General features: G+C 42.0%; 1 protein-coding gene across 2 annotated transcripts in view; it reads right to left on the bottom strand.

The window, feature by feature from the left end:
* Positions 1-1,896: 1,896 nt before the first annotated feature.
* The window catches only part of LOC148368906 (uncharacterized), a 58,153-nt gene continuing 35,001 nt past the window's right edge, over positions 1,897-25,048 (bottom strand). Inside the window, exons 1-3 of one of the 2 annotated variants that reach the window (XM_088330812.1) lie at positions 18,943-19,062; positions 6,701-8,338; positions 1,897-5,262 (exon numbers count right to left, since the gene is read on the bottom strand). In XM_088330812.1, the coding sequence (XP_088186938.1) occupies positions 4,795-5,262; positions 6,701-8,182 (1,950 nt within the window). In that variant the 5' untranslated portion in view covers positions 8,183-8,338; positions 18,943-19,062 and the 3' untranslated portion in view covers positions 1,897-4,794. Of the gene's footprint in view, positions 5,263-6,700; positions 8,339-18,942; positions 19,063-25,048 lie in introns of those variants that run through there. The other variant, XM_088330811.1, reaches the window with a different exon arrangement.

Below are 25,048 nucleotides of genomic sequence, written 5' to 3'. Positions count from 1 at the left end.
TGATGGACTGACAAGGAGTGACTGGAATATTGAGTTTAAATCGGAGGTGAATCAATCAGGTAACAAGCAGCAGCTGGCACCAAACGAGCAGGTACAGGTGAGGGCAATGAGTGATCATGACAATTTTTTTCTTCTTGTGGTTATAAAAATCTATACAAATTGAAAGGTATTGCTTTTTTATTGTTTTGTATAACACATCCAAATTCAATTTGATCTGCGGATAAGGTGGTACGAAAAGAGTATCTTATGTATTTTTAGAGGTGTAACATACATTTATAAGCATTTTTTAGGATCAAGTTAATTGACAAACACTTATAACTTTTTTTGATTGTTTTATGTAATAGAATATTTAGTTTCGCGCACTATCGTCGATCCGTCCAAAACATCAATATTTGAATAGATAGGAAATTAGAAATCTTATTAATCTCACGATTAATCGAAAAAATAATCGACTCATTCATCGATTTTGAAATTAATTGTTAGTTGCAGCCTTACTTCAGAATTCAGTAAAGTTTTACACTAGGTGAAAATTAACACCCTTAGTGTTGTTCAAATTCAACGCGAAAGAGTTCAGAGTTATGTAAAAGATAACTCGGTGAACAGTAAATCATTCAATTTCAGGTGTCACTTATTTTTTACACTCTGAAGTGTCGACTATATTTTACACTAGAAAGGTTTTTGACTCCCACCATTGGCTTTAACTCTAAAATGAATATGAACATTTTACCAACATTGAAGGTTATTTTGTTCCCTTTTATTCTATCCACTGTTGGAAAAATACCAGAGAGTTAAACCACTTTAAAAATGGTAAATTTACTCTGTAGGAATACTGTTGAGAGTACTCGGTTGGTTTGAACACTGTTTTTCAATGTTGAAGAGGATCTACAGAGCAGGAGTAAATGGAAGGAGACCAAGAGGAAGGCTGCGATTGACGTGGATGGATGGTGTTATGAATGTACTGCAGGAAAGAAGTCTATATGTAGTGGAAGCTAGATCTCTCGTTGGTGATAGGAATGGGTGGAGAGGTGTCATAAAAGGATAGTGGGATGTTTGGATGTGTTCTAAGGGATGGGCAGGGCAACCCGTATGATGCGGCAGGGGTAAACCAGTGAAAGCTGTCGGGCCCTGCTGTTGAACAGAAGAGTGTGTTGTGTCTTCCTGATCCGAGTGACACGGCCGAATAATAAAAAATTAAAAAAATCTATGTGTGTTTTTGCTACTTTTTCCCTTTCTTTATTTTCTTTGATTTTGTGTAGGTGTCTGTCTTGCTGTCGGTCACCCCTCTCGAGGGGTATGACCAGGGTAGATAGATAGATTAATACTGTGTCATGTCCTGCATGGTTGTCATGGCGCCCAGCTGGCCCCGCCCCTTGACACCGGCTGAGACGCATTGGACTGATTGCTTTTGGAGAACTTAAACGCTCCTTTTGGGACTGCCCGTGGCCAGACCATTGTTTAACCCTCGTTGAAACCCTGTTCATGCCCGTTTGATCTGAGTAATAACTAGTTTGTAGTTTTGATTGCCTTTGAACCAGTTTTGTTTTGTTTTTGGTCCGTTTGTGTGTTGGACAACTTTTCTTTCCTAAATTAAAGTGACAGATCGTCTACGCATATGAGTTCCAACTTCCTGCTTCCTGGTCCGTTTCGTGACATACTGTTGGCAAAAACATGGACTAATTTCTCCAAAACGGTATGAAACTATTTCCAGATGTCACCGCAGTGTTTTGTATCTAGAGCACATACACCCTGGAAAAGAACAGCTTGCCGTTTTCCTTGGTGCAGCCACAAAAAATAAAATAAGCCACACAAAAAGTAGCAAAAAATGTAGCAGCTTGCAGTCTAAAATGTTCGGTAAAAACAGTTTTGATAAAATGCTGGCAATAAATGACAAACCCATCAATATGAAGCGGTTTTCCATTTATTCCGAGCAAACATCATATAACAGATTCAGTTTTTTCAAAAAATATACATTTTGTAGCTGTAACATTTCAAAGGAATAATTAACAGGGATGTTTTAGTCACCAAAACTAAAGTGAAAGAGTGTGCTGTATCAGAGGAGATACCCGTATCAGAGTTGAAAATACTTTCATCGTTTTTCCCTGCTTTCAGACATACTGCATACAATACGTGACAATGAAATGGAAACACGAGTGTACAGTGCACGGGGGTCGCTTGTATCCACATAGCATCGTGTTCCGACGTGTTATTAGCACCATTACTCTTCTGCCTTTCGACACTCTTTCCAACTATTAAGCTTTTAATAGAAAACGAGCGTGTAGGCTGCAGCACACGGCCTTCAGTGTGGGCATGATTGTCTCATATGCAGTTTTCATTAGTGTTCTCCGTTCTCTTTCCAGAGATCATGTTAAGGACATATTTGTACATTCATCTAGCCTGCCCACACCGACACACACAAAAAGGTAAAGAAGCGGGGAAAAAAGTCCACGCAATGGATGTGGACGAAATTGCATTCAATCTGTTTAGCATACTCTCTGTACACATGTAAGATAATCACTTTTTTTATCCGTATTTATATATTTATATCCGCGCTTACTTTCATAACACTGAAATTGATACCCTGCAGGACGCACTGTTGGTAAATTAGAGTGCGGAACGACCGTTACATAAATAGACGGGTGCCTGATTGTCTTGTTAATTTCCTCAGAGAGTCTGCAAGGTGCCGCACGAATATCTTGGAAATCTGAGGAAAGGTAAACAAATAACAAGTAGACATGTTCAACCCGTGGGCCAGAAGCATGGACACCAGCAATTCTCAATTGTTTTTTTCCAGCTCAGTGGTCGGCAACCAGCGGGCCACGGACCGGTAACAGGCCGTGGATTGTTCGACATCGGGTCGTACAGAAAGAAAACAAAATTGACCTATTTTTTACTCATATAGTGGTACCTCTACTTACAAATCTTTTCTACGGACAAAAGTTTCATGTTGTACCTCAACGGGAAAATGTTTACTCTACTTACAAAGGCATTTCAGGATAAGAAGTCAAAAATACTGTAAAGTACGCGCTGCCATTCACAGCTTTGAGAGTTCTCCCTGGCAACCAGTGCGTATGCGTAAATCCTGGCATGCTTTTCATGTCCTCAGTCAAAGTTAAAAGGTAAATTAATGTTTTCTATTAATTCCTTTATTCTTTTTTTTTTTTTTTTTACATTATATGCCTTTTGTTTTATTTTTATTGTGCGGGGATCCAATTTTAACATGAATTTGTTTCATGTTCTGATGGTTTATGATTTATTAAAAAAAATATATTAGACTTTGCAGGGCTTGGAACGGATTAGCGCATTTACATTCAAAAGGGATCTCTACCTAAATATGTTTCAGGTTACAAAGATACTCCCAGAACGAATTAAATATGTAAGTAGAGGTACAACTGTACCATAATTATTCGTGTAGACACACATCTTTTTCATCCCCCAAAAAACCTCAATGTTTGGGTGCGTGTTATACTGAGGTATAATAGTAGTACATCACCGTAGTAGCGCAGTGTTTGATCATTTAGCAAACATCACTGACCTCATTTGCTCACCATTGGATGCAATAAGAATCAAACTTGGACTTGCAGCAATGAGAGCACTGAATTTTTACCACAAGGCCACTAGGAATGTAGACGACAAAGGAATGGGCATTCGATTTGATCTCTTCATCACACTATTTTTTACAACGTCCTAATGGAGCATTATGGGAAAGAGTTCAGCCAAAACAACATTGTACAACGTGGTACCGTGAGTAAAAAAAGTGCGATGATGAGATCAAATCTCATACCTTTTCCTATGTCTTGAATATTAGTGATCCTCAACTGGTGTGTGGGGACCCAAAAGTGGGTCACAGACTTCTTCCGTAGCAAAATAAAAGGAACAACCACCCCTCCCCAAAAAAACCAAGGGTCATTTAAACCCCTTAATAGTAGGAGTAGCGATAATTTCCTGCAAATGCAAGGTGACACCCACTATTTCACACCTCAGAATAAGACTGATTAAGTTTTTTTTACGCATGTTGAGCATGGCCAAACGCAAATACAGTGGAGGATATATGAGATATTGATTTTATTATATTGCAGACACAGATGCGGTTTAAAGCGTTTTAGATTTCATTCGAACGTATATGAGTCATATTTGATCACTAGATGTCGCTGTTTTGTTAGAGCAACTGAAAACGAGTCCTAAGAATCACAGAGAAGAATACAAACTATGGAGACTCCAAACCTAATAACCAAACAGCAACATTTTCCCTCTAATTTTTTTTTGCCTTTTACAAGGCTTTTGGGGGTCCCCGTAGCAGCAAGATGGCCTACAAATATGTCAGCTTCCTTTAGATGAGCATCATATGATTAAAATAAATGCAAATTTTTCAACACATGAGCATTTAAAAATGCCCTTTTCTATGTACAGTCTAGCATGTTGCTTATCAATTAAGTAAGTAAGAAGTTATTTTACCACTAGAAGAAGGTAAGTAATACACACTGTCCTTTTAAAGGGAATATTACTTAAAGTTGTTTTGGTATTGTTGGTAGTTGTGTTTGAAAAAACACAAATAAATATCCCTATTTAACCTGTACAGTCTTTTCATTCAATAATGTTGGTGGGCCCTGAAGTTGAGCCAGTTGAGAAACACTGATCTAGATCTCTATATTGCTATTATTACTATTATTATTGTTATTGGTGCCATTATTATTGTTATTATGGGGCTGGGCCTTGAGAATATAGTTAGACATTAAACCGGTCTGTGACACGGAAAACGTTGCCGACCACTGCCTCAGGTTACTGTTGTGCAACTTTTTACTGCCACTTCATCAGCTTAGAGCCTTGAGGTAATTCCAGGAGGCTTTCACGGCTTCCTGTCAAAGAGAGGACATCAGGGGCCGACCAGCGTCGTTTCCGAGGGCGTCCAGGCCACTGAGTCTGAGGTTTTTCTGCCGGCGCCCGATCCAGGGGTTCAGTGGCAGGCGGATGAGGTTGGGGTACGGAGGGAGGGGGCGGAGGAGGGGGCATTTTGTCCCTGTGCAGGCTCCCTAAGCTGCCTGCCGCCACCCTTGGCTGGCGGTTCGGGCCTTGGACCCTGGAGGAGAGGCGCAAGTTTGTCCGGTGGAGTTGTTTGGGTGTAGGGGTGAGAGCAAGGCAGACATCCCCCTCTTCCAGCTGGCGGCAAGGAAGGCCGTAGAGTTGAGCTGTTCTCCGAGGGCAGCAAGACGACCAGCCTTGGTCCTGGACGAAGAACGGGTACTCCACCAAGACCTTCAGTAACTCCTTAGGGAAATAGAGAAATCAAATTTTTATGTCACATAAAAATAAAGTAAAAAAAAAAAACGTATCCAAAACATTCGACATCTTCCACCAGGGGTCAGGAAACTATGGCTTATAAGCAATACATGGCTCTTTTCATGAGTACGTATGGCTCGGGGATAAAATAGGACTTGTGCAATTTATATTATATTGCTTTATGCTGAGGAATTTTGCACATCTGGTTAGCTGCTCCTCTTGCACTCTTTGCACTACTGTAAAATACTATACATAGCCATGATTATTCAGTATGTTATTAGTACTTCAATACTCCATCTCAATACAACATTTTATTTATATCTGTACATTCAAGGAAACTGTGCGGGTCAGATGTATCGACATCTCACAGAGCAAACCCACAACAAACGTTTTACCTAGAAGCTCTAGAAAAGCACAAAGAACGATTTGATTGGGTGTGCGTTAGGAATGGGCAGAGCTATACACAGGAGAGGACTACACAAAGGACGCCCGCACTCATTTTCAGGCGCTCTCTGCACTGAAGGTAAATAAGTTGTATTCACGTTTATAGTATTTTGTGACATTTTTCAACGATAAACTTTGCTCTCACCTTGTTTTAAAAACCAATATTTAGGAACAAAATAACAAATAAGTCTCAACACTCTTAAGTAACTGTGGGAGGGATTCAAATTTTAAGACGTATACTTATATTAATACGGGACACAGGCTCTGGCATCATTATTATTATTTCATAGATTTTATGAAAGCATCAAACGTCAAACAACCAAGTAAAATGCTCCGAAGAATTAGCTTTTGTCTGGAGGGTGGGTTTGGCGGTTTTGGTGAATTTTGTCTGAAAATATATAGTGTGCCTTTCTTGAAAAACAAAAAGAAAATTTATTTGGCTTTTATGGCTTTTTGGGACAAAAAGGTTCCGACCCCTGTCTTTCACTGCATAAATATTGTAAAAACACATTTTTATTATGCATTCGCAATACCCTAAATCAGTGGTCAGCAGCCAAGGGGCAAAGGACCAGTACCGGGCAGCAAATGTGCAAAAGTGTAAAAGTGGGCAGGGAACACCCTGAACCGGTTGCCAGCCAGTCGCAGGGCACAAAGAGACAGACAACTCACTCGCTTATTCACACGTAGAGACATTTTGGAATGCGGGAGGAATTCTGAGTGCCTGGAAGAAACACATTCAAGCATGGGGAGAACATGCAAACTCCACAAAGGAAGGCTGGTAGCTGAATTTAATCCCATGACCTCGGAACTGAGCCGCGGACGCGCTTACCGCTCAGTCACCATGCCGTCCAGATAATAAACATTTCCCGGCTTAATTCATTATTTTGGTTTGGTGCAATACCCAAACTAGGTGTCCAAACTAGAATATTGTGTGTTTATTAAAGTCAAATAGAAGAAACTTGGTCTTAAGGATATTCTTTACCTGAGTGTTGCGGCCGGTGAGGTGGACGTGCAAATGGCTGACACCCTGTGCATTGCCGGGGGAGATGAGCAACACTGTGCAGGTGCTCAGATGAAATTCTGAGGATATGTCAGCACTCCTCAAGAAGTCCTCTGTCTGAAGCTCCTCCACCTGTTTCAGTTGCCCACTGGCAAGCTCAATGAGCGAGCCCTTGGTGAAATGAGGTAGGAGCGCAGGGGGAGATGGCTGAAGAGCAGGGGGAGAGGGGTGCACATGATCTTTGTTGTGTTTGAGGTACTTTTCTTTGTCTCCACCTCGCTCCTTCGCTGTATACAAAGTCTTTTCTCTGTCTTGGTCTTTATCGTGGTCTTTTTGCGACCTGTCATGGCTGTTTAGGAGACCCTGCTTAGAGTTGGGGGAGTTCTTTAAATTGTGCTTCTTTGAGACTGGCTCTCCTTGCAAGTTATACAGTGGTGTTCTTGGGGGACTGTGGGGTGGAAAAGACTGGGAGGCCTTAGGGCTCAGCTGGCGGACTGACCCCAAGGAGTAGTAAATGTGAGCTTCAGCCGCTGGGGTCCCCGCAGTGTCCGCTAATCCTTCTCTACCTGCCCTGTGGTCTTGTGCTAGAAGATGGGGATTGGTTGGTATCCTTTGCTGTTGTCTGTCCAGCATTGAGGAATGTGGCTCATGGTCCTCCTGAGCTTTAGAGTCTGGGAAAAACAATCCCCCAGACTGAGAACGAGGTGTAAGATTTTCCTGTGGTCTCCGGCCTCCATTAGTATGAAAGACTTGTGGACTTAAGTCTAGTCTAGTTCTGGTACTATCGTGTCCGTATTCACCTGTGAGCAAATTCCTTGAAGCAGAGGCAGTCCTGCTGCCTAGCTCGTCCAGTCCGTTGGGCCTCCTGCCCAGGTATCTGTTTCTGGCCTCAATTAAACTTTGCTCTTGAGAGTAGAGTGAGGTTTGGCCAAACATGTACGTTGGGGAGAAAAGAGAGGAGTTGTAATCTCGTCGGCTGCTGTTAATGTAAGACCACATATCTCTTGAATCAGCAGGGAAGGGCGTCTTAAAAGAGCAAGTGGAGGAAGGGGAAGAAAGTGGCTCTTCAGCTCGAAGCCATCTGGAGTGGTGAGGCAGCGGTGATGAGATGGAACCATCTCTCCAGGAAGGTGACCCTGAGCCCTGCCTGTTTGCGACATGCCCTTGAAAGAGTGGGAGGGACACAGAGGAAGTGTAGCTAAAGGGCCATGGCACGGGCACGGCTGATGGTGCAGGGATGGGTGGAGGAGTGTGGAGGAGATGCGGGTTTGGGCTAATCCGAGCTCGCTGCCTTTCCCCGACTTCCCTGCTGAGTTCCCCTCGCCCAGCGTTGGTTCGACTCCGAAACGGAACCGGAGCCTTGAACTCATCCGTCGGGGGGAGGTATTGTCCCGCCGACCCTTGCCGAGACTCCCTCTTCTTGGGAGGGAGGCACTCTTTGCCGCGGTCGGGGCTGGGATTCATGGGTGGGCTCCAGCGGCAATGGGTGCCCCCTATGAGTGGGCGTTGGCTAGGTCACATGGGACTCCCGGGAGATTGGGGGGCGCAGACAGAGGCGAGGGCCGTGACACAGCATCACTGTTAGACCGCTGTGGTTTTTTCGGGGTTGAAGTTCTTCACCTAAGAGAGATGAAATATGTGAATGTTACCAGAGGAATTTCCAGAAGCACCAAATTTGACTGATACACTAGAACAGAGTGTTCCAAAATGGTTTACTCTATTCTAAATTACCACATCTTGGAAACATCTTGATGGATCTTCATGTAAATACACTTTATATTGAAGGTCATACGTTTTATTGTATAAATTTACAAAGAACGCTATGAATATTTGTTGGTTCCATGACTCTGCACACACCGAGTTAAGACTTGGCTTCACTCAAAACTAGTCGATCATCAAAATCGTCTTTTTTGAGTTTTATCGATCATTTCAACATAAAATTCTTTACGTTTTTGCTTATTACCTTCCCTCGCGGCCTGATCAAGCTGCAGCTTGTAAGGTTTCAATCGTAATTGTTTCCTCAGTATCTGCCAAACTGTTGTTTGTGGAATGTTTTTTTTTTGTGCTAAGTCCTAATTTGTTTTGTAGTTGGTGTCTTCTTTGTAAAATTTGTGAAGAAAGCATGCTCCACTGCCTTTGGTAAGTGAGTCCGAGCATATTCTAACACCCAAAATGCCTTTTCTTTTGAAGTGAACAGTATTTCCTTAACTGAAAAGATAGAAATGACAAACGATACACACAAAAACATGACATTTTTCTACACAAGCTGTAAAAATATGAGGTCACTCCAACAAATATTGTCCAAATTAATGGCCTGCAAAATAGGGTTGAAACTTTTAGAACACCCGTGTGACTTGATAATAAGTACTAAATAACTGTTTAATAATAACACCTAAAACCACACAATTTGAAGTCGAGTTAATTTACATTAAAATACAGACATTTTATTGTTTTATGAAGTCACTAAACTGATGAATGGATTTACAACTATGTCCTCAGCTCCATACCGAATTAGTGGCTCTTATGTGCCGGCTCTTGGAAGTGAAAATTAATAGTGATAACTCGGATAGGGAGATGTGATGTTGCCCCCTGGCTGCTATCACGCGCCAGTTATCAGGGTCTGACAGAGGTCTGACAGAGGTCTGACGGAGGTCCGCGCCTGACTGCCACCATTAACCCGGACGCACCCGACGCCCCCGCGCTTGTGTTCCAGACGTCAAAGTGCGACCCCATGATGGAGATCCGCGCCCGACGTCTTGCGCCCCCGCGTCTGTCTTTTGTAGCGAGATCTAAGTTAAAAAAACACTGTATTAACACAACTGATGGATGGATAATTAAAATAAGTGTTGGACTTTAATGGTAAAAGCTATGTGGGCTCATGGACCCAACTGACAGACAGGTACATATACACACTAGATTTTACAGAGGATTATACTGGTATGACCTAGACCCATTAGTTAAAGACAATGAGTGACACAATCAGACCCACAGAGACATTTTAGCTGACCCCGCCTCATATGGGAAAGGCAAAACTATACAGTGGGACAATGGGACAGAATACACCAGGAAAAAAGTCCCAAATCTGCTTAGTCACCAGACTAGCGCTCCTTATTCACCGCACCAAAACAGCAAATTTTTCAAAACACAGGAGATTTTAGGTGAAAACAGCTGCACAGATACGCAACCGGTTTTATTGCAAAGGTTAAGTCAAAAGTCATCTGGTGCATCCGCAGGAAATAAACTCATTATGAAAGCCTCAGGGTAGATTTCTGAGCCCAGCAACACGTATTGGCGGAAAATGTATTGGTTAAATGCTTAAATATAAAAATGAAAGGACATAGCTGGAAGCAGAAAAACCAGGAAGAAACAATGAAAGGAAGCTGACAGACAATTTGGAATTTTGGAGTATTGATGGACAAAAGATAATTAACATCACATGATTCAGATATTTTTTTAGGGCCAACAGAGAAGGCGTTGAATACCCTCACCATCACACACTGGCCTTTTCCGACGGAGCAGCCGCCATTATTTTCTCTTTTGTTTCTGCCAAGCTACGCTTCACATTAATGAGTCACTTTCAAAACTTAGCTTTCTATGAGGGAAGAGCGGCGGAAGCTTTTTATGTGCGGTCATACCGCCTTGCTCCATTTGATTGGTCAAATGGAGTCAAATTTCACAATTTGGATTTCTCAAACAGCTTAATGTGACAGCGCTTGAATGAGGCTGTCTTTTTAATAGTGTCTTAGGCAATCTTGCTTATGGTAAAATAATTTTAGTGCAATGCCACTAACCAGGTCTTGAAAAGGATCTTTGGCATTTTATGCCGCGGTAACCCCCCCTAATAAAAAAAAAAGAATATTGTCCCACTGTGTCGGGTCTGCAATGTCAATCATTAAGTTCGGTTTGGGGCCAGGTCGGGTTTCTCTGTAGCCGACTTTTGAAAAAATTACATTACCGATGGTGTAATTGAATGTGAGCATTGTTAACCACCACTACATGTACCTATCGCTTTAAGAACCAGCACCACTGCTTCAATATGGCAGTGACAAAATATTACTGAAAACGAGTAGTGCGTAGCTATATTGGTTGTTCTATGAGTTCATCATCCAACTTTGTTCTGTTTCTGGATTTTTTAGGCACGATTTTACCTCTGCAGGGACCCCAGCAACCGATGCTCACATTTACTACTCTTTGGGGTCACTCCGCCAGCTGAGCCCTCAGGCTTCCGAGTCTTATCCACCCCACAGTTCCCCAAGAACAGCACTGTATAACAAGGAGAGCCAGGCTCAAAGAAGCACCATTTAAAGAACTTCAGCAACTCTAAGCAGGGTGTCCTAAACACCCATGACAGGTCGCAAAAAGACCATGATAAAGACCAAGACAGAGAAAAGACTCTGTATACAGCAGAGGAGCAAGGTGGAGACAAAGAGTAGTACCTGAAACACAACAAAGATCATGTGCACGCCTTTCCCTCTGCTCTTCAGCCTTCTCCGCCTACGCTCTTACCTCATCTCACGAAGGGCCCGCTCATTGAGCTGGCCAGTGGGTAATTGAAACAGGTGGAGGAGCTTCAAACAGAGGACTTTTTAAGGAGTGCTGACACGTCCTTAGAATTCCATCTGAGCACCTGCACAGTGTTGCTCATCTCTCCTGGCAATGCGCAGGGTGTCAGCCATCTGCAGGTCCACCTGACTGGTTACTGAAATCCAGTTGTATGTGTTGCCAAGTTGGTCTGTGAGTTCCAAAATAAACAAGTGTTCGTCATCCATCTTTGTTCTGTTTCCTTTTCCTTGGGCCGGCTGGATTTTTTTAGGCCAGATCTGACCTCTAATACAGACAGTTCAAGCTTTTGCTCCCTCAAATTAAGAACTTTTTGCTTTGTGATAGCTGAAAGCACTGCGACGTTTCTGAAACAATCCAACATTCCATTTAAACACATTATCTGCACTCCCACGTGTTGGCTAAAAATATGCCTTCGAGCTAATGAAGCAGATGAACTCCTCTTCAAGTCAAACACAGACATGCACACTCGCACAGCTGGCGTTTGCATCTGAATCTTTTTGGTAATATGTCTTCGAGAGGCTGCTTTGTTGGCTCAGGTCCAGGACAACTTTCAGTGGTTGACAGAATAATGAATTATGGTGTTTATCAGAAGATCTTGAAGGAGAATGTGCCGCCATCAATTTGTGCCCTCAAACTTAAGCACTCTTGGATCATGCAAAGACAACGCTCCAAAACACAACAGCAAGTTCTCTGAATGGTTCAAAAAAAAGAAAAAGAAGGTTGTGGAGTGGCTATATCAAAGTCCGGAACTAAATCCAATTTTGATGCTATGGTGTGCCCTTAAACAGGCAGTTTATGCTAGACAACCCTCCAATGTGGCATATTTGAAACAATCTTACAAAGAAGAGTGGGCCAAAATTCCGCCACAGTATTGTGAAAGACTCATTACCAATTATCGTAGACGTTTGTTTTCTGTTATTGCTGCCAAAGGTGGCCCAACTCGGTATCATAGTCAGGGGGCAATTACTTTTTCCCATAGGGCCAGATAGGTTTTGATTTTTTTGTGCCTTAATAAATTGAATCAAAACTGCATTTTCTATTTCCTTGGGTTGTTTGACTATCTGAAACCTTTGTAAGTGATAAATAAAACACAGAAATAAGTAAGGGGGCAAATACTTTTTCACCACACTGGAGTTACTTTCAGAATAACGTGCTACTTTTGAGTGTCAGTCATCTAGGGAGGTTAGAGAATTACTTTAAATGAAGTAATTAGTAACTGTAACTAATCACTTTTTACATACAACGCATACAACACTGCAAACATCAGCAGACACACTAACACTCCAGCAGCCGGTAGCGCTTGCTCCCCCAGTGACTGTCAAAGCCGGTCACCACCCACCAAAAAGCTGACAGAGACATTGCCAGTTGTTATGGATCATGAATTTCTGCGCCAACTCAATATTTGTCAAAATAGACGAGAACTGTGCGACTGCGCGCCATGTTGTTCGTGAAATTGGATCATGTGTGAATGTGTTTATTTGTTGAGCTTTTCGGGTTTTTTGTGTCCTCCGACGTGTTGCAGATTTTGTGCTCCTGTTTGATTCAGTGAGAAGAGCGAGGGAGTTCCACAAATTCTCCTTTGTATCACCCCCGAGAGCGTCAAAATGAACCCGTTGATTACAATTTTGTCACGGCAGCTGTTCCCGCTATCCCCGCCGCCACTCAGCCTCTTGGCCCCGCGCTCACCCCACAACATCCGTCATACCGTCTCCATGGCAACTGTGGCTACTTATGCATTCCGTCGTTTGGAGAGGTTAGATGGGGACATGCTACACAACGGCGGGTAAACTGTCACTCAAGAAGTTACAAGTTTCAAAAACAGATTGGCTGGTGGGAACAAGCTGTTTATGCAAAGTTTAAAAGTTGGTGCTACTCTCATATGGACAGAGCTGTTTTGTGCCAATTGATTCTATGCATCCATCCATTTTCTGACTGCATATCCTCGTGAGATTCGCGGGGGTGCTAGAGCCCATCCTAGCCACCTTTGGGCAGTGTGCAGGGGATACCCTTAACTGTGTTGCACGGCACACATAGACAGACAACCATTCGCATGCTCATTCATACCTAGCGACAACTTTGAACTGCCAAATATTGGGAGTGTTTGAGGAAACCAGAGAGCCTGAAGGCAATAGGAGAACATGCAAACCTCGCGTGGAGAGGCAATAGCGGGAACTGAACCCCAGACCTCTGCACCGTGAGGATGATTCATTGACCACTCCACCGCCTGTATGATTTAAATGATTCAGCGTTGCAAATCATTACCATCCCATCAAAGCATTTGAAACAGGGTTATCAAACTCAATTAATCATAAATTACAGACCTGATTAAAAGTTGCAAGCTCAAATCCAAGAATGAAACACAGTTTGCTCTTCGTACGCGTTGCACCTGTTTTTTAAGCCGCCAGCTTGTGCCCGGCACACATCTGGAGCTAACCGCTTGGGGAATTTGGCGTCAATCAGTGACTTTTGTTGAAGAACGCTGTGTCGTTTTCAGATCTGCTCTGAGTTGTTTACAGCACACCTTTTAGACCACATGACCATTAAGGATGCAGGGTATAAAAACAAGCATATATTTAGCTCTACGTCAGAAAAAAACGCAAACAAGAGCTGTCGCGTAAAATATGAGCCCTATATTTCCAGGCAACAGTGCCAGGGCAACCATACTGTGGAGAATGGTGCCAGATTATAACACAAACATGGAAGTCCTCTTTGTGTTTTCATTAATGGTTTCAATGGTAATGGGCCAAATTGCATTAGCTTGTTATTGTTCCTCGAGGATTAAATAAACTTAAGCAACCTGCCAATGGTGCCGAAGATACGGAACGAGTAAGATAGCATTTTTTAATGGATAACTTCAACTGCTGCTTAATTCGGATGTATGAATTCAAAGCTTGATTTAAGGGTGAAAAAGTTGAAATATTGTGAGTAGGTTATGAATATTGAATCAAGTACTGTCAAACCTTTTGTTTTGCTCCTCATCTCATCTCATTAGCTGCACCGCTTATCCTCAGTAGGGTCGCAGGAGTGCTGGAGCCCATCCCAGCAATCATCGGGCAGTGGGCAGGTGACACCCTGAACTGGTTGCCAGCCAATCGCAGGGCACACAGGGACAGACAACTCGCTCACTCATTCACACCTAGGGACAATTTGGACCAGCCAATCCACCTGAAATGCATGTCTTTGGAAAGTGGGAGGAAACCGGAGTGCCCGGTGGTAACCCACGCAAGCACGGGGAGAACATACAAACTCCGCACAGGAAGTCCGGTAGCTGGATTTGAAACCACACAGGAAGTTCCCAAGACCTTAGAACTGTGCCGCACATGCACTAACCACCGCCATGCTGCCCTACTGTTTTGCTCCTATTTAATATTAAATAAATAATGTTACATGAGTATAAAAATAAGAATAATGATGTTATATGAACATTGAGGCAAAAACATCATCAATACTTCTGGAGAAACATTTTGTGGGCTGGTGAGTCAAAAATGTAACTATCTAGATTCTAGAATGTATGCAGCCAGTTACATCTAGCTTACAAATGGCACAGCATTAGACAAAAAGAAGCTGATGCCAACACTAGCGCATGGTCTGGGGGCAAACACTTTTTCACTGGACTGTACATGCAGTGCCTAGCGTAAACACTGGCCCCCAAAAACCTGTTGTCATTTTGCCACATTTCAGGCTCTAAACTTGAAGCTAAAAAACTGAAAATATTTTCTAATGATCAGCAAATCATTTCAACATTTTTAATTATCTTCACAACGAAAAAAAAGAAAAGTAGGTGTTGCAAAAAAGTTTACCCCTTTTTCGCTCAGCTCAGCCAACTGACTCAAGAAGTCCCCTGATGATTTCTGAATGATCAAGTGTTGACCTAAATGATATAACAATGACCAACAGAGTGCAATAAGTATCAGTTTAAATGCACCTGCTCTGCGATGGTCTCAGTGGTCTGTGAAAGCAGACACTGGAGAACAAGGAAGCATTATGAAGACCAAGGAACAAACCTGGCAGGTCCGGGATAAAGTTATGGAAAAGTTTAAAATAATAATGGAATACAAGGATACTTTACAACATTTATTCATCTCTCAGAGAAGTGTGCGAGAAATAATATCAAAATAGAGAGAGCATAAAACCACTGCAAACCTGTCAGGACCTGGCCATCCTTTTAATCTTTTGGTCCGTAATCACAGAGTTGTCGTCGCTGTCATGCACTCTCTGGACGAATTTTTTGGGGATTGATGTTCAATATGTTTTGTGTACTGTTACCCAATGCTAAATCTATTGCACATGAGTCATCCTGGAGGCGGGATTACCACTTGTGAGACCTCTTCTCAAGGTTTTGAGTTTTTCCTGGCCCGCATGTTGGTTTAAGATCAGGCGATGGTGTAATTGTAATCCTGTGCAGTTCTAGTGATTAAGGGCTATACAAATAAATGTGACTTGACTTGACTGGAAGCAACCAAGAGACTCATGATAACATTAGAAGACTTGCAGGCATGCACAGTTGAGGTTGGACAATCTGTGCATAAGTCAACCATTTGTTGTACTTTGCATACATCTGCCCTTGATGTAATTGTGACAAAAAGAAAGCCTCATAAAAATGTTCATTTGGCATCTGAAAGAAGCCAAGTGGGAGACGCAGATACCATGTGGAACAGAATGCTCGTGTCAGATGAGACCAAAATTAAATGTTTTGGGCTAAATGCAAAGCTTTCTGTTTGGCGTGAGATTAACACTGTGCATCACCCTGAAAACACCATCCCCACTGTCAAGCTAGGTGGTGGCAGCATCATGCTCTGGGGTTGTTTTTCTCCAGCAGGGACTGGGGAAGATGTTAGAGTTCATGGGAAGATAGATGGAGCCAAATACAAGGCAAATCTGACAGACAATCTTTTTGGGTTCTGCAAGAGATCTAAATATGGGCCGCAGGTTCACCTTTCAACAGGACAACAACCCTAAACATAAATCAATATCTAGAATGAACTAGATTAAAACTAACCATATAAAAGGGATAATAAAAGGCGTTATTTATGGCAGCACGGCGGCGCAGTGGTTAGCGCGTGTGCGGCACAGTTCTAAGGTCTTGGGAACCTCCTGTGTGGGTTCAAATCCAGCTACCGGACTTCCTGTGCGGAGTTTGTATGTTCTTCCCGTGCTTGCGTGGGTTTCCTCCGGGCACTCTGGTTTCCTCCCACATTCCAAAGACATACCTTTCAGGTGGATTGGCCGGTCCAAATTGTCCCTAGGTGTGAATGAGCGAGCAAGTTGTCTGTCCCTGTGTGCCCTGCGACTGGCTGGCAACCAGCTCAGGGTGTCCCCTGCCCACTGCCCGATGATTGCTGGGATGGGCTCCAGCATCCCCGCGACCCTACTGAGGATAAGCGGTGCAGCTAATGAGATGAACTTCATTTATTTTATATATTATTTTTAATTCTATTGTTTGTTAATGCAACATCCATTTTAGCCTGGTCATGCTAGAAAGGGGATTGCCTCAAGTGCGGTCCCTTCTCAAGGTTTCTTCATTATCCTCATGCTGAGGCTTTTGAGTTTTTTCTTGCCCTCATGTAGATTTTAGATCGGGGACGGTCTGTAGTTTGCAATAGTCTGTGGTCTGTGCAGCCCTTTGAGACTCCTTGGTATTTAGGGCTATATCAATAAACATTACTTGACTTGTGGCGGTGATCTCAGAAAATAAAGGCTGTACAAAGTAATGATTGAAAGGGGGACAATATTTTTGCAACCCCTACTTTTTAATTTTTTGTTTGTTAACTTATATAAGTTTGAATAGGTAAATACATTGAAATGTTCTTGGGGAAGGGGGCAACACTTTTGCAAGGTACTGTATCTCAAATATGAAGAAAGAGCTTAAGACTAGAAATAACATTACTAAGATTGTAAACTGCTGGGTGAGGGATGCATTACTCCCCACCCTGCTTTTTTGAAACATTTAATTAAATTCAAACTCCTCTTTCATGTACTTGCAACACTTTTAAGGTTCACACATATTCCTTAAACTAATTACGAATCTGCATTTCCCCTCTAGAAATCAATATCCTTGTCCTCTTGATAACCTCGTGAAAAAAAGCATGTTTCCCCAAATAACCTACTTGGAACCTGCCAACCCGTATGAGAAAACAAAGAGGGAATATTGTGCATGTGGAGGAGTTTGCAATGAAACGTCTTCTGAAAGAAGACTCCTACACTGTGCACGCATGCATATAGAGAAGAGCTGCTCTTTCCATGATGCCACTTTGCTGTGGGAGTGTTAAACTATATCAAACCTCACTGATCATATATTTATATTTTCTTTAACAGCAGCACAGTTGATCCCACGTTTAAAAACATGTTGCTTACTTTAAAATGCCTGCAATTTCAGAAATCACTCGCAGTATTGCAGATTCGCTACCTTGGACATTTTCATCGTTCTGCATTCTGATTGGCCTAGCAGTCACCCTGAAGGTTTTCTGCCTGTGTCTGCCTGTGCATCAATTACGTAGAGATCTAAGAGGGAACTTAAATTATGTACACAATGTTTTAGTACAGATGCTGCCGTACTTACAAACGTTCGTAAGTTGAATTTGTAAGTTGCTTCAGTGCTATATTTTGTATGGAATGTATGTTTAAGGTTTATTAAGTATGTTTAAGGCTTGTAAAAGTAACCTTTTATAAAATAATATGCTCTATAAAGATAAATGAAGTTAATTTTAACTTACTTTTGGAATATGCGCTTCAAGAGTTAGGTGACTTCCTCCTTCCTCTGTGGTAAAAAGCGATCCAACCATTTTCTCAACAGGATCAAGCTTCCATATTCCACTTTCATTTCAAATGAAACGGCTCGCCTCTTCTTTACACTTAAACCAACCATATTGAATGGATGCACGATATATTAAACAATAAAAATGTCATAGTTCTTAGTGCGCTGGAGATACAGTATATAATGTTTACACACAATCTAGGAAGAGGAAACCAGATTTCTTCTTCGGGGTGGATGCTGGGTGACATCTCACAGCACCACACGCCGGTAGTGGTGGAAAGAAGTACTACAGCACTGTCCTATACTTGAAAAAAGGTGCACACAATACAAAATGTAACTTACAGTAATGTCTGGATATTTTTCGACATCCCGAAAAAAATGTTCGTATCTATCGTTTTTCGTAAGGCAAATGGTCGTAAGTAGGGGAGTGTCTTATACATTTTCAAGTCAAGTCAAGTAATTTTTATTTGTATAGCCCTTAATCACAAAGAGTCTCAAAGGGCTTCACAGGTTATTACACAGACTATTTTTTCAGACTATTATTACACCATCCCCTGATCTGGAACCAACATGAGACATGAGAGCAAGGAAAAACTCAAAAACCTCAACATGAGGAAAATGAACAAACATATTTATTTTCATAAAAATCAGCATGCCCATACTTGAATATACTGATCCACAGTTTAGGCTAGACCTGGACTGAAATTCGGGTCGGGATGGGATTCTGGCTTAACCATTGATTTTGACTATCGAGGGGCCTTTCTGGATGGGAGCCCCGGTGAAAAACGAGTTAAGTTACGTCGCACTCTGCAAGTTTTTTGGGGGCTTCGTTTGCACATCAATCAATCCTCAATCATGATCGCAAACTCCCAGCTGGAAGGGGTTTCGACAAGAGAAACTGACTGACCTTGGTGCAGGCTGAGCAGACATCTCATCCCTTCATCTCGCAAAACGTCCCAGAGGGATAAAGCACTCTCCAAACACAACTGCAGCGCCCCTCTACCCAACCCTCTGAACCAAGCTTATGAAACAATGTAGGCGAGGCAGCAAATCAAGAGAAATAACTCCGAGCCCTTATTGGTCTTTGTGTGTCAAGAGTGCGCGTGTGTGCGTGCGCAAAGGAGTGAGGAAATGAGTAATATCTAGCAGTGAAACATGTCTGCTTTGCTGAGCCGCACAGGCAGACCAGTTGCTGCTGCCGCCCACTCGCTTTAATCACTCTGGGGGGACAAACTCACACAAGCAGGAATGCACAGAGACCCAACGATGCTGCATTTCATATTTGCTGCACTTGTTTATCCCTTTAAGATCCTGTAAAGTTCCCTTAAAATCCCAATCTAAGACGTACCCAAGGTAAATTGATTGTTCTTGAACTGTTTGGGGAATATGGGTGGCTTTGGTCTCTCTAAAGGTAACACACTGAAGTTTTGTTCCAAACTGAAATAATCACTGCAAGTGCTAATAACATTGAGTACCGTATTTTCCCCACTATAAGGCGCACATAAAATCGGATTTTTTTTTTAAAAGCTGACTATGCGCCTTAAAATCCGGTGCGCCTTATATATGGATCATTATTGAATTACAAGGTCTCGCAATTTACGGTAAGCAGCAACCGACTCCATTTTTCGCGTAGAAGAAGTGCGCTGTGGATACTGGGAAATATTAAACAAAGATTCTCATTTATTTGTGCGTTTGTATAAAGACCCTGAAATGGCTCCTATTAAGAGACACGCTTACAACGCAGAGTTTAAACTCAAGGCGATCAGTCACGCAGTAGAACACGGGAATAGAGCAGCAGCGAGAGAGTTTAACATTAATGAATCGAACACGAGAGTGGCTCGAGCCGGCAGAATTAAGAGTCCCCCTAGGAACTCGCTAACTGAACAATGGTTCCATGGGTGAATTATGTAAAACCCACTACAACGTTTTACATTTTACAGTTATTATGTCATTGCTTTACTGTTATTGTTTTGCACTTGTTGTTTTTGCCCATTACGAATGTCACTATATTGCAATTGCACTAACGTTTAATTTACCATAACAATATCAGACGTTTTTTTGCGTGTTGACTAAATGGAGGAAAAGTAAAATGTTATGCCTTGCTGTTGTTCAAAGATGTTAAAGATGTGTCACGAAAATGCTTTACCTCAGAGAAAATAACAAAACGGCTGTTTATTCATTTTGGGAGTGAATTGAGTTGTGGAAAGCTTGTTATCTATTAATAAAGTTTGACTGACCTATCTGACTGTTTTGTTGACATTCCCTTTAGCGCGGCACCATCTAATGGTTGCATAACCTAACTACATCCTCTACTGTAGCCAAGTCAAGTTAAGTCACATTTATTTATGACGCCCTTAATCACAAAAATGTCTCGAAGGACTGCACAGGATTACAATCACAAAATTGCACAATTACCTGATCTTAAACCAGCATGCACTTATAGGGTGCGCCTTATGTATGGAAAAAGTTTAAAAATATATCATTCATAGAAGGTGCGCCTTATAACACGGTGTGCCTTTTAGTGCGGAAAATACGGTAATCTAAGTTGGAAAAGACATAAATATAAGGTTTTTATTCCCACCTTATTTTTTAGGTTTTTTTCAATCACAGAGTGTCACATGGTCATCTTAGTTGGAAAACAGCTGGGACAATAACATGAAGTCTTACTTGGTCCCAGTTTACTATTGGCTAAAGATTTTTAAAGCCAAAGTTGTCGTGTCGGTTTTTTCAATACAGGCCCTCATAGGCTATCGTAGTTTAAGGACCGTGAATTAAATCTTTTACTTTGCGGAGAGTGGTACCATATTGGAAATCATCTGACGGGTCTGTTTATTATTAATGAGGGGAAAACAACCTGATTACTAAAAAGATCGCCAAATAATGCAGGAATGCTTTTAGGTGATTTTTTTTTATCTTTCAGAATTACTGTGTGTTTTGGAGTAAATATTATACACAGTCTGATTCACTAGATGGTCCTGAATGTATTTAGCACAAGAACGGTTCAAAATGTTTGTGGGTAATCCTACAATGTGGCTACAAGAGCACGTTATCAGTGAGCTATGCCGGCTTTATAGTTTTTGACCATCTTATTTCAGACTGATTGTAATGTTTCAGTGATAAATAAATTTTGAACTGCTCAAAATATCTTGATTCCCAAGAGTTTAAGCTTTCCAAGCCAAGTCAGTCAAGTCAAGTCACATTTATTTATATGGCCCTTAATCACAAAAATGTCTCACAGGACTGCACAGGATTACAATTACAAAATTGCACAATTACCTGATCTTAAACCAGCATGCAGGCAAGGAACAACTCAAAAACCTCAGTGTGAGGAAAAAAGAGAAACCTTGAGAAAGGACCTCACATGTGGTAATCCCCCTTCCAGGATTGACCAGGGTGAATCACAATTACTGTACACAGAATAACACTAGGTAAGATGTTGAAAATGTCCGGAAAGAGCATGACAGCAACGACGCCCCCAGCCTGTAAACTAGTCCAGAAAGTCTATGACGGCCATGACGCAGATTCCCATCTCTGCCAGCTGGTAAATGCAGGCGTTGACATGCTTCAGGTCAGACGCTAGCGTAGAGCATTGGGTCATAATTCCATTTTTGCTACAGATGATATGTAAAATGACATATTTTTGTGACTGGTGACATTGTGAAGACATGCTTACCAACAGTGGGCTGTCAGGACGTTAACGGCTTATCCTATCTTTCAGGTTTTCGAGGCCTGGACTTACATGATGTTGTCGCTCATTAAATTTCGGCCTTTTTACCCTACAAACCAGTACCTGGTATTTTTACCTCAACGCCTAAAAAGGTGTATCAGCATAGATTTGGTCTCTTTTTGAAGACAACACTTAGACGTTTTGTCCTCTACAGTCAAAATATGTAGAGGTACTACTGGCACTGAATTATTGAAGTTTGAATACACATGCACACCAAAAAAAACCTGATTTTCTCTCTCCATATATATTCCTGGTTTATTAATGCAGCAGGGTGGTGGGATTAAGTAACACAACGGCATTACAGCCCAAAACCTTCCTGAGCTCTATCTCCAATTAGACATCAATACTTAGACAAAATATAAGCATTTTACGCAAGTTTTTCTGCTATTCTGGAATGTTTCAACATACAAAAATGATTGTGGGTTCTCATGAAAGGTAATTCTGTGCTATTGTTTCGTATAAGCCCCCCCACCCCACTCCCCTCGTAAACACGTGGGGAAACATAATAAGCGGACAATTTTGCTGAACAAGGTATATTTATTCACACGAAAAACAACATTATGTTGGGAGCAGTGTAGGCTGACTCTCTCAAACGCACAATGATACGTAAAGCTTTGCTCACTGCTCACTGCAAGTGTTTCAAAATATTTTCTTTGCGCATAAGGACAGTAATCAAGTCAATTCATGTTTATTTGTATAGCCCTTAATCACAAGGAGTCTCAAATTGCAGCACAGACCACATATTATAACAAATTACAGACTTATTCAAAGTACAAATGCAAGCCATAAATGTCATTGGCTATTTGAAATCTCTTTGGTGTGATTGGAATGAATAATAGAGGGGAAAAAAAAGACTTTTGGGGCTTTTTACGTAACACATGTTCTTTGGCTGTTGTTGACATTCGTTTGACATTCGTTTATTGCATTAAATAAGCAATCAATCAAACAATAGGGTCCAGCCTATCTTTTGGAATATCGTGTGGCTGTAGTCGTCAAAGCTAACTCAATCTATGATAGGAAATATGCAAAAAATATGTGAATATGACAACATGTGATAGTTGCAGTAGCTAATAACGTGGATTGATGGATTGTCAGTCTTGTTAGGACTAACTATATTAATGAACCCTTGTCGACGGAATATGATAATTGATGAAGGATTGTGAAATGTATGAGGCTGAAATGGTGAGTCACATATTTTTTGTATATTACCCAATGTTTTGACTTAAATGCTCTCCTTTCAGAACCCACACAGACGAAGGACCCAGACGCGTAACGCTTTCGCACAAGCTTTATTTTATGGGAATGGGGCAGTCATGCGCGTGAACACAAACACCAAGGATGCGGCGATCGCTGGGCGGAAGAAGTGAGACAGAGAAGTCAGACGCAGACGAGATCAAGGCCGGACAGAACAGATGGGATTGATACAGGACACATGGGTAGATAACGGATGGGACAGACGGGACCGATACCGGATACTGGAGCAAGATACCGGTCAGGAGGAGACAGACAGAATCGATACCGGATACTGGAGCCTAGAGCAAGATGCCGGACAGGATGAGACAGACGGGGTTTATACAGAATACTGGAGACTGGTGCAAGATACCGGACAGGACGGGACAGGCGGGATCGATATCGGATACTGGAGGCTGGAGCAAGATACCAGACAGGACGAGACAGGCGGGATCAATACCGGACACTGGATACACAAGCCGGACACCGGACAGAGTCAAGACACAAGTCTTGCAAGTGTAGAGGTTCGTTGACGGACTGACAAGGAGTGAATGAGAGCCGAAAATTTTAACTGTGAGAGTCAAAGAGCCACACCACATACTGATCTGCCATGACATACAGACACACAAAAAAACACACAGTTTAAAACACATTATTTCCAAAAACACACATAACATAACACTATTCCCGTTTCGCTTTGCATTTTGCCATTTTGACCATGAGGGTAACAGTATGCATGCTTATGAAATGTTTACTTAATTTCCCGGCATTAGACGTAACCTACGCTGATGATTGGCAGTCAGTTATGTGTCCGGAGCATTATAAAAACAACATCCATCCATCCATTAGCTTATCCTCAGTAGGGTCGCGGGGGGTCCTGGAGCCCATCCCAGCTATCTTTGGGCATTGGGCAGGGGACACCCTGAACTGGTTGCCAGCCAGTAGCAGGGCACACAGGGACAGACAATTCGCTTGCTCATTCACGGCCAATTAACCTGACACGCATGTGAGAGGAAACCGGAGTGCCCGGAGGAGACCCACGCAAGCACGGGAAGAACATGCAAACTCCACACAGGAGGTTTGATCTCACGACCTCAGAACTGTGCCGCACACTCGCTAACCACTGCCCCGCCGTGCTGCCATAAAAACAACAAATCTTCGAAATTAATTTCAAAATATTATTATTTGTTAAAACTCTGATGGATTCAAGTGTGCTTTAAGAGGGGGAAAAAACAAACATGAAACAAGGCAAAGAGCCACGGTATATAGAAAATATGATGAGGCAAAGTGCCGCATTTTGATTGGCCAAGAGACGCATGCGGCTCTAGAGCCGCGTGTTCGCCACCCCTGATATAGACACGATTTTTAGGTCAAATGATTCAAACATCCGTTAGATTTCATACATTATAGAAAGGTGCTGAAGCTTCCTTAAACTTCTGCAAGACACCCGTTATTTTGTAGATGCTAATCGACAATTTCCGCACACAGAAAATAAAAATTGTAGTTTAGTGGCAAATATTGTCTTTAAGAGAGACATACACGCACTACATGTGAGTGTAATCATATTGCGAAGAGCAGGGCATCCGTTACTTTTAAGTAAAATGACATTGGGAGGATTTCTTTCTTCAAATGTTCTCTGGTTGTTGAATAGTGGTCTGCACATACAGCTACAGTGGGTGGTTTTCTTTGGGAGTGGTGCCTGGCTTTGTATACGTTCATTAGACTCATTTATACCAGCAGGTATTTGTTTGACACTGTGTGGCTCATTTTTCTCCTGTGCTTCTCTCAGCAAGTCATTTGCAAATATGTGTGCTTTTGTCTCGTACTTAATGGGTCTATAAATGGTTTGAGCGATTAATTTGATTGATTGACATTTGTATTTGTTTCCACTGGTCATCATATGCAAGGTTACAAAAGTTAAAAAATCAACAACTTTGATAACCAACTGACAGAGCAGGAGGGGAAAAAGGGCAGACAGGAAAAAAACGAAGCTTATCTTGGTCCTGTCCCCTTAACAACCGAACAACTTGACATTATTCTTGTCATGTAATGGTCG

Source organism: Urocampus carinirostris, chromosome 3 (assembly GCF_059441175.1).
Source record: "Urocampus carinirostris isolate Australia breed hairy pipefish chromosome 3, RoL_Ucar_1.0, whole genome shotgun sequence".
In the NCBI taxonomy this organism is placed as follows: domain Eukaryota; kingdom Metazoa; phylum Chordata; class Actinopteri; order Syngnathiformes; family Syngnathidae; genus Urocampus; species Urocampus carinirostris.
The sequence above is the reverse complement of the archived record's forward strand: the minus strand, read 5'-3'. Positions and strand labels throughout refer to the sequence as shown.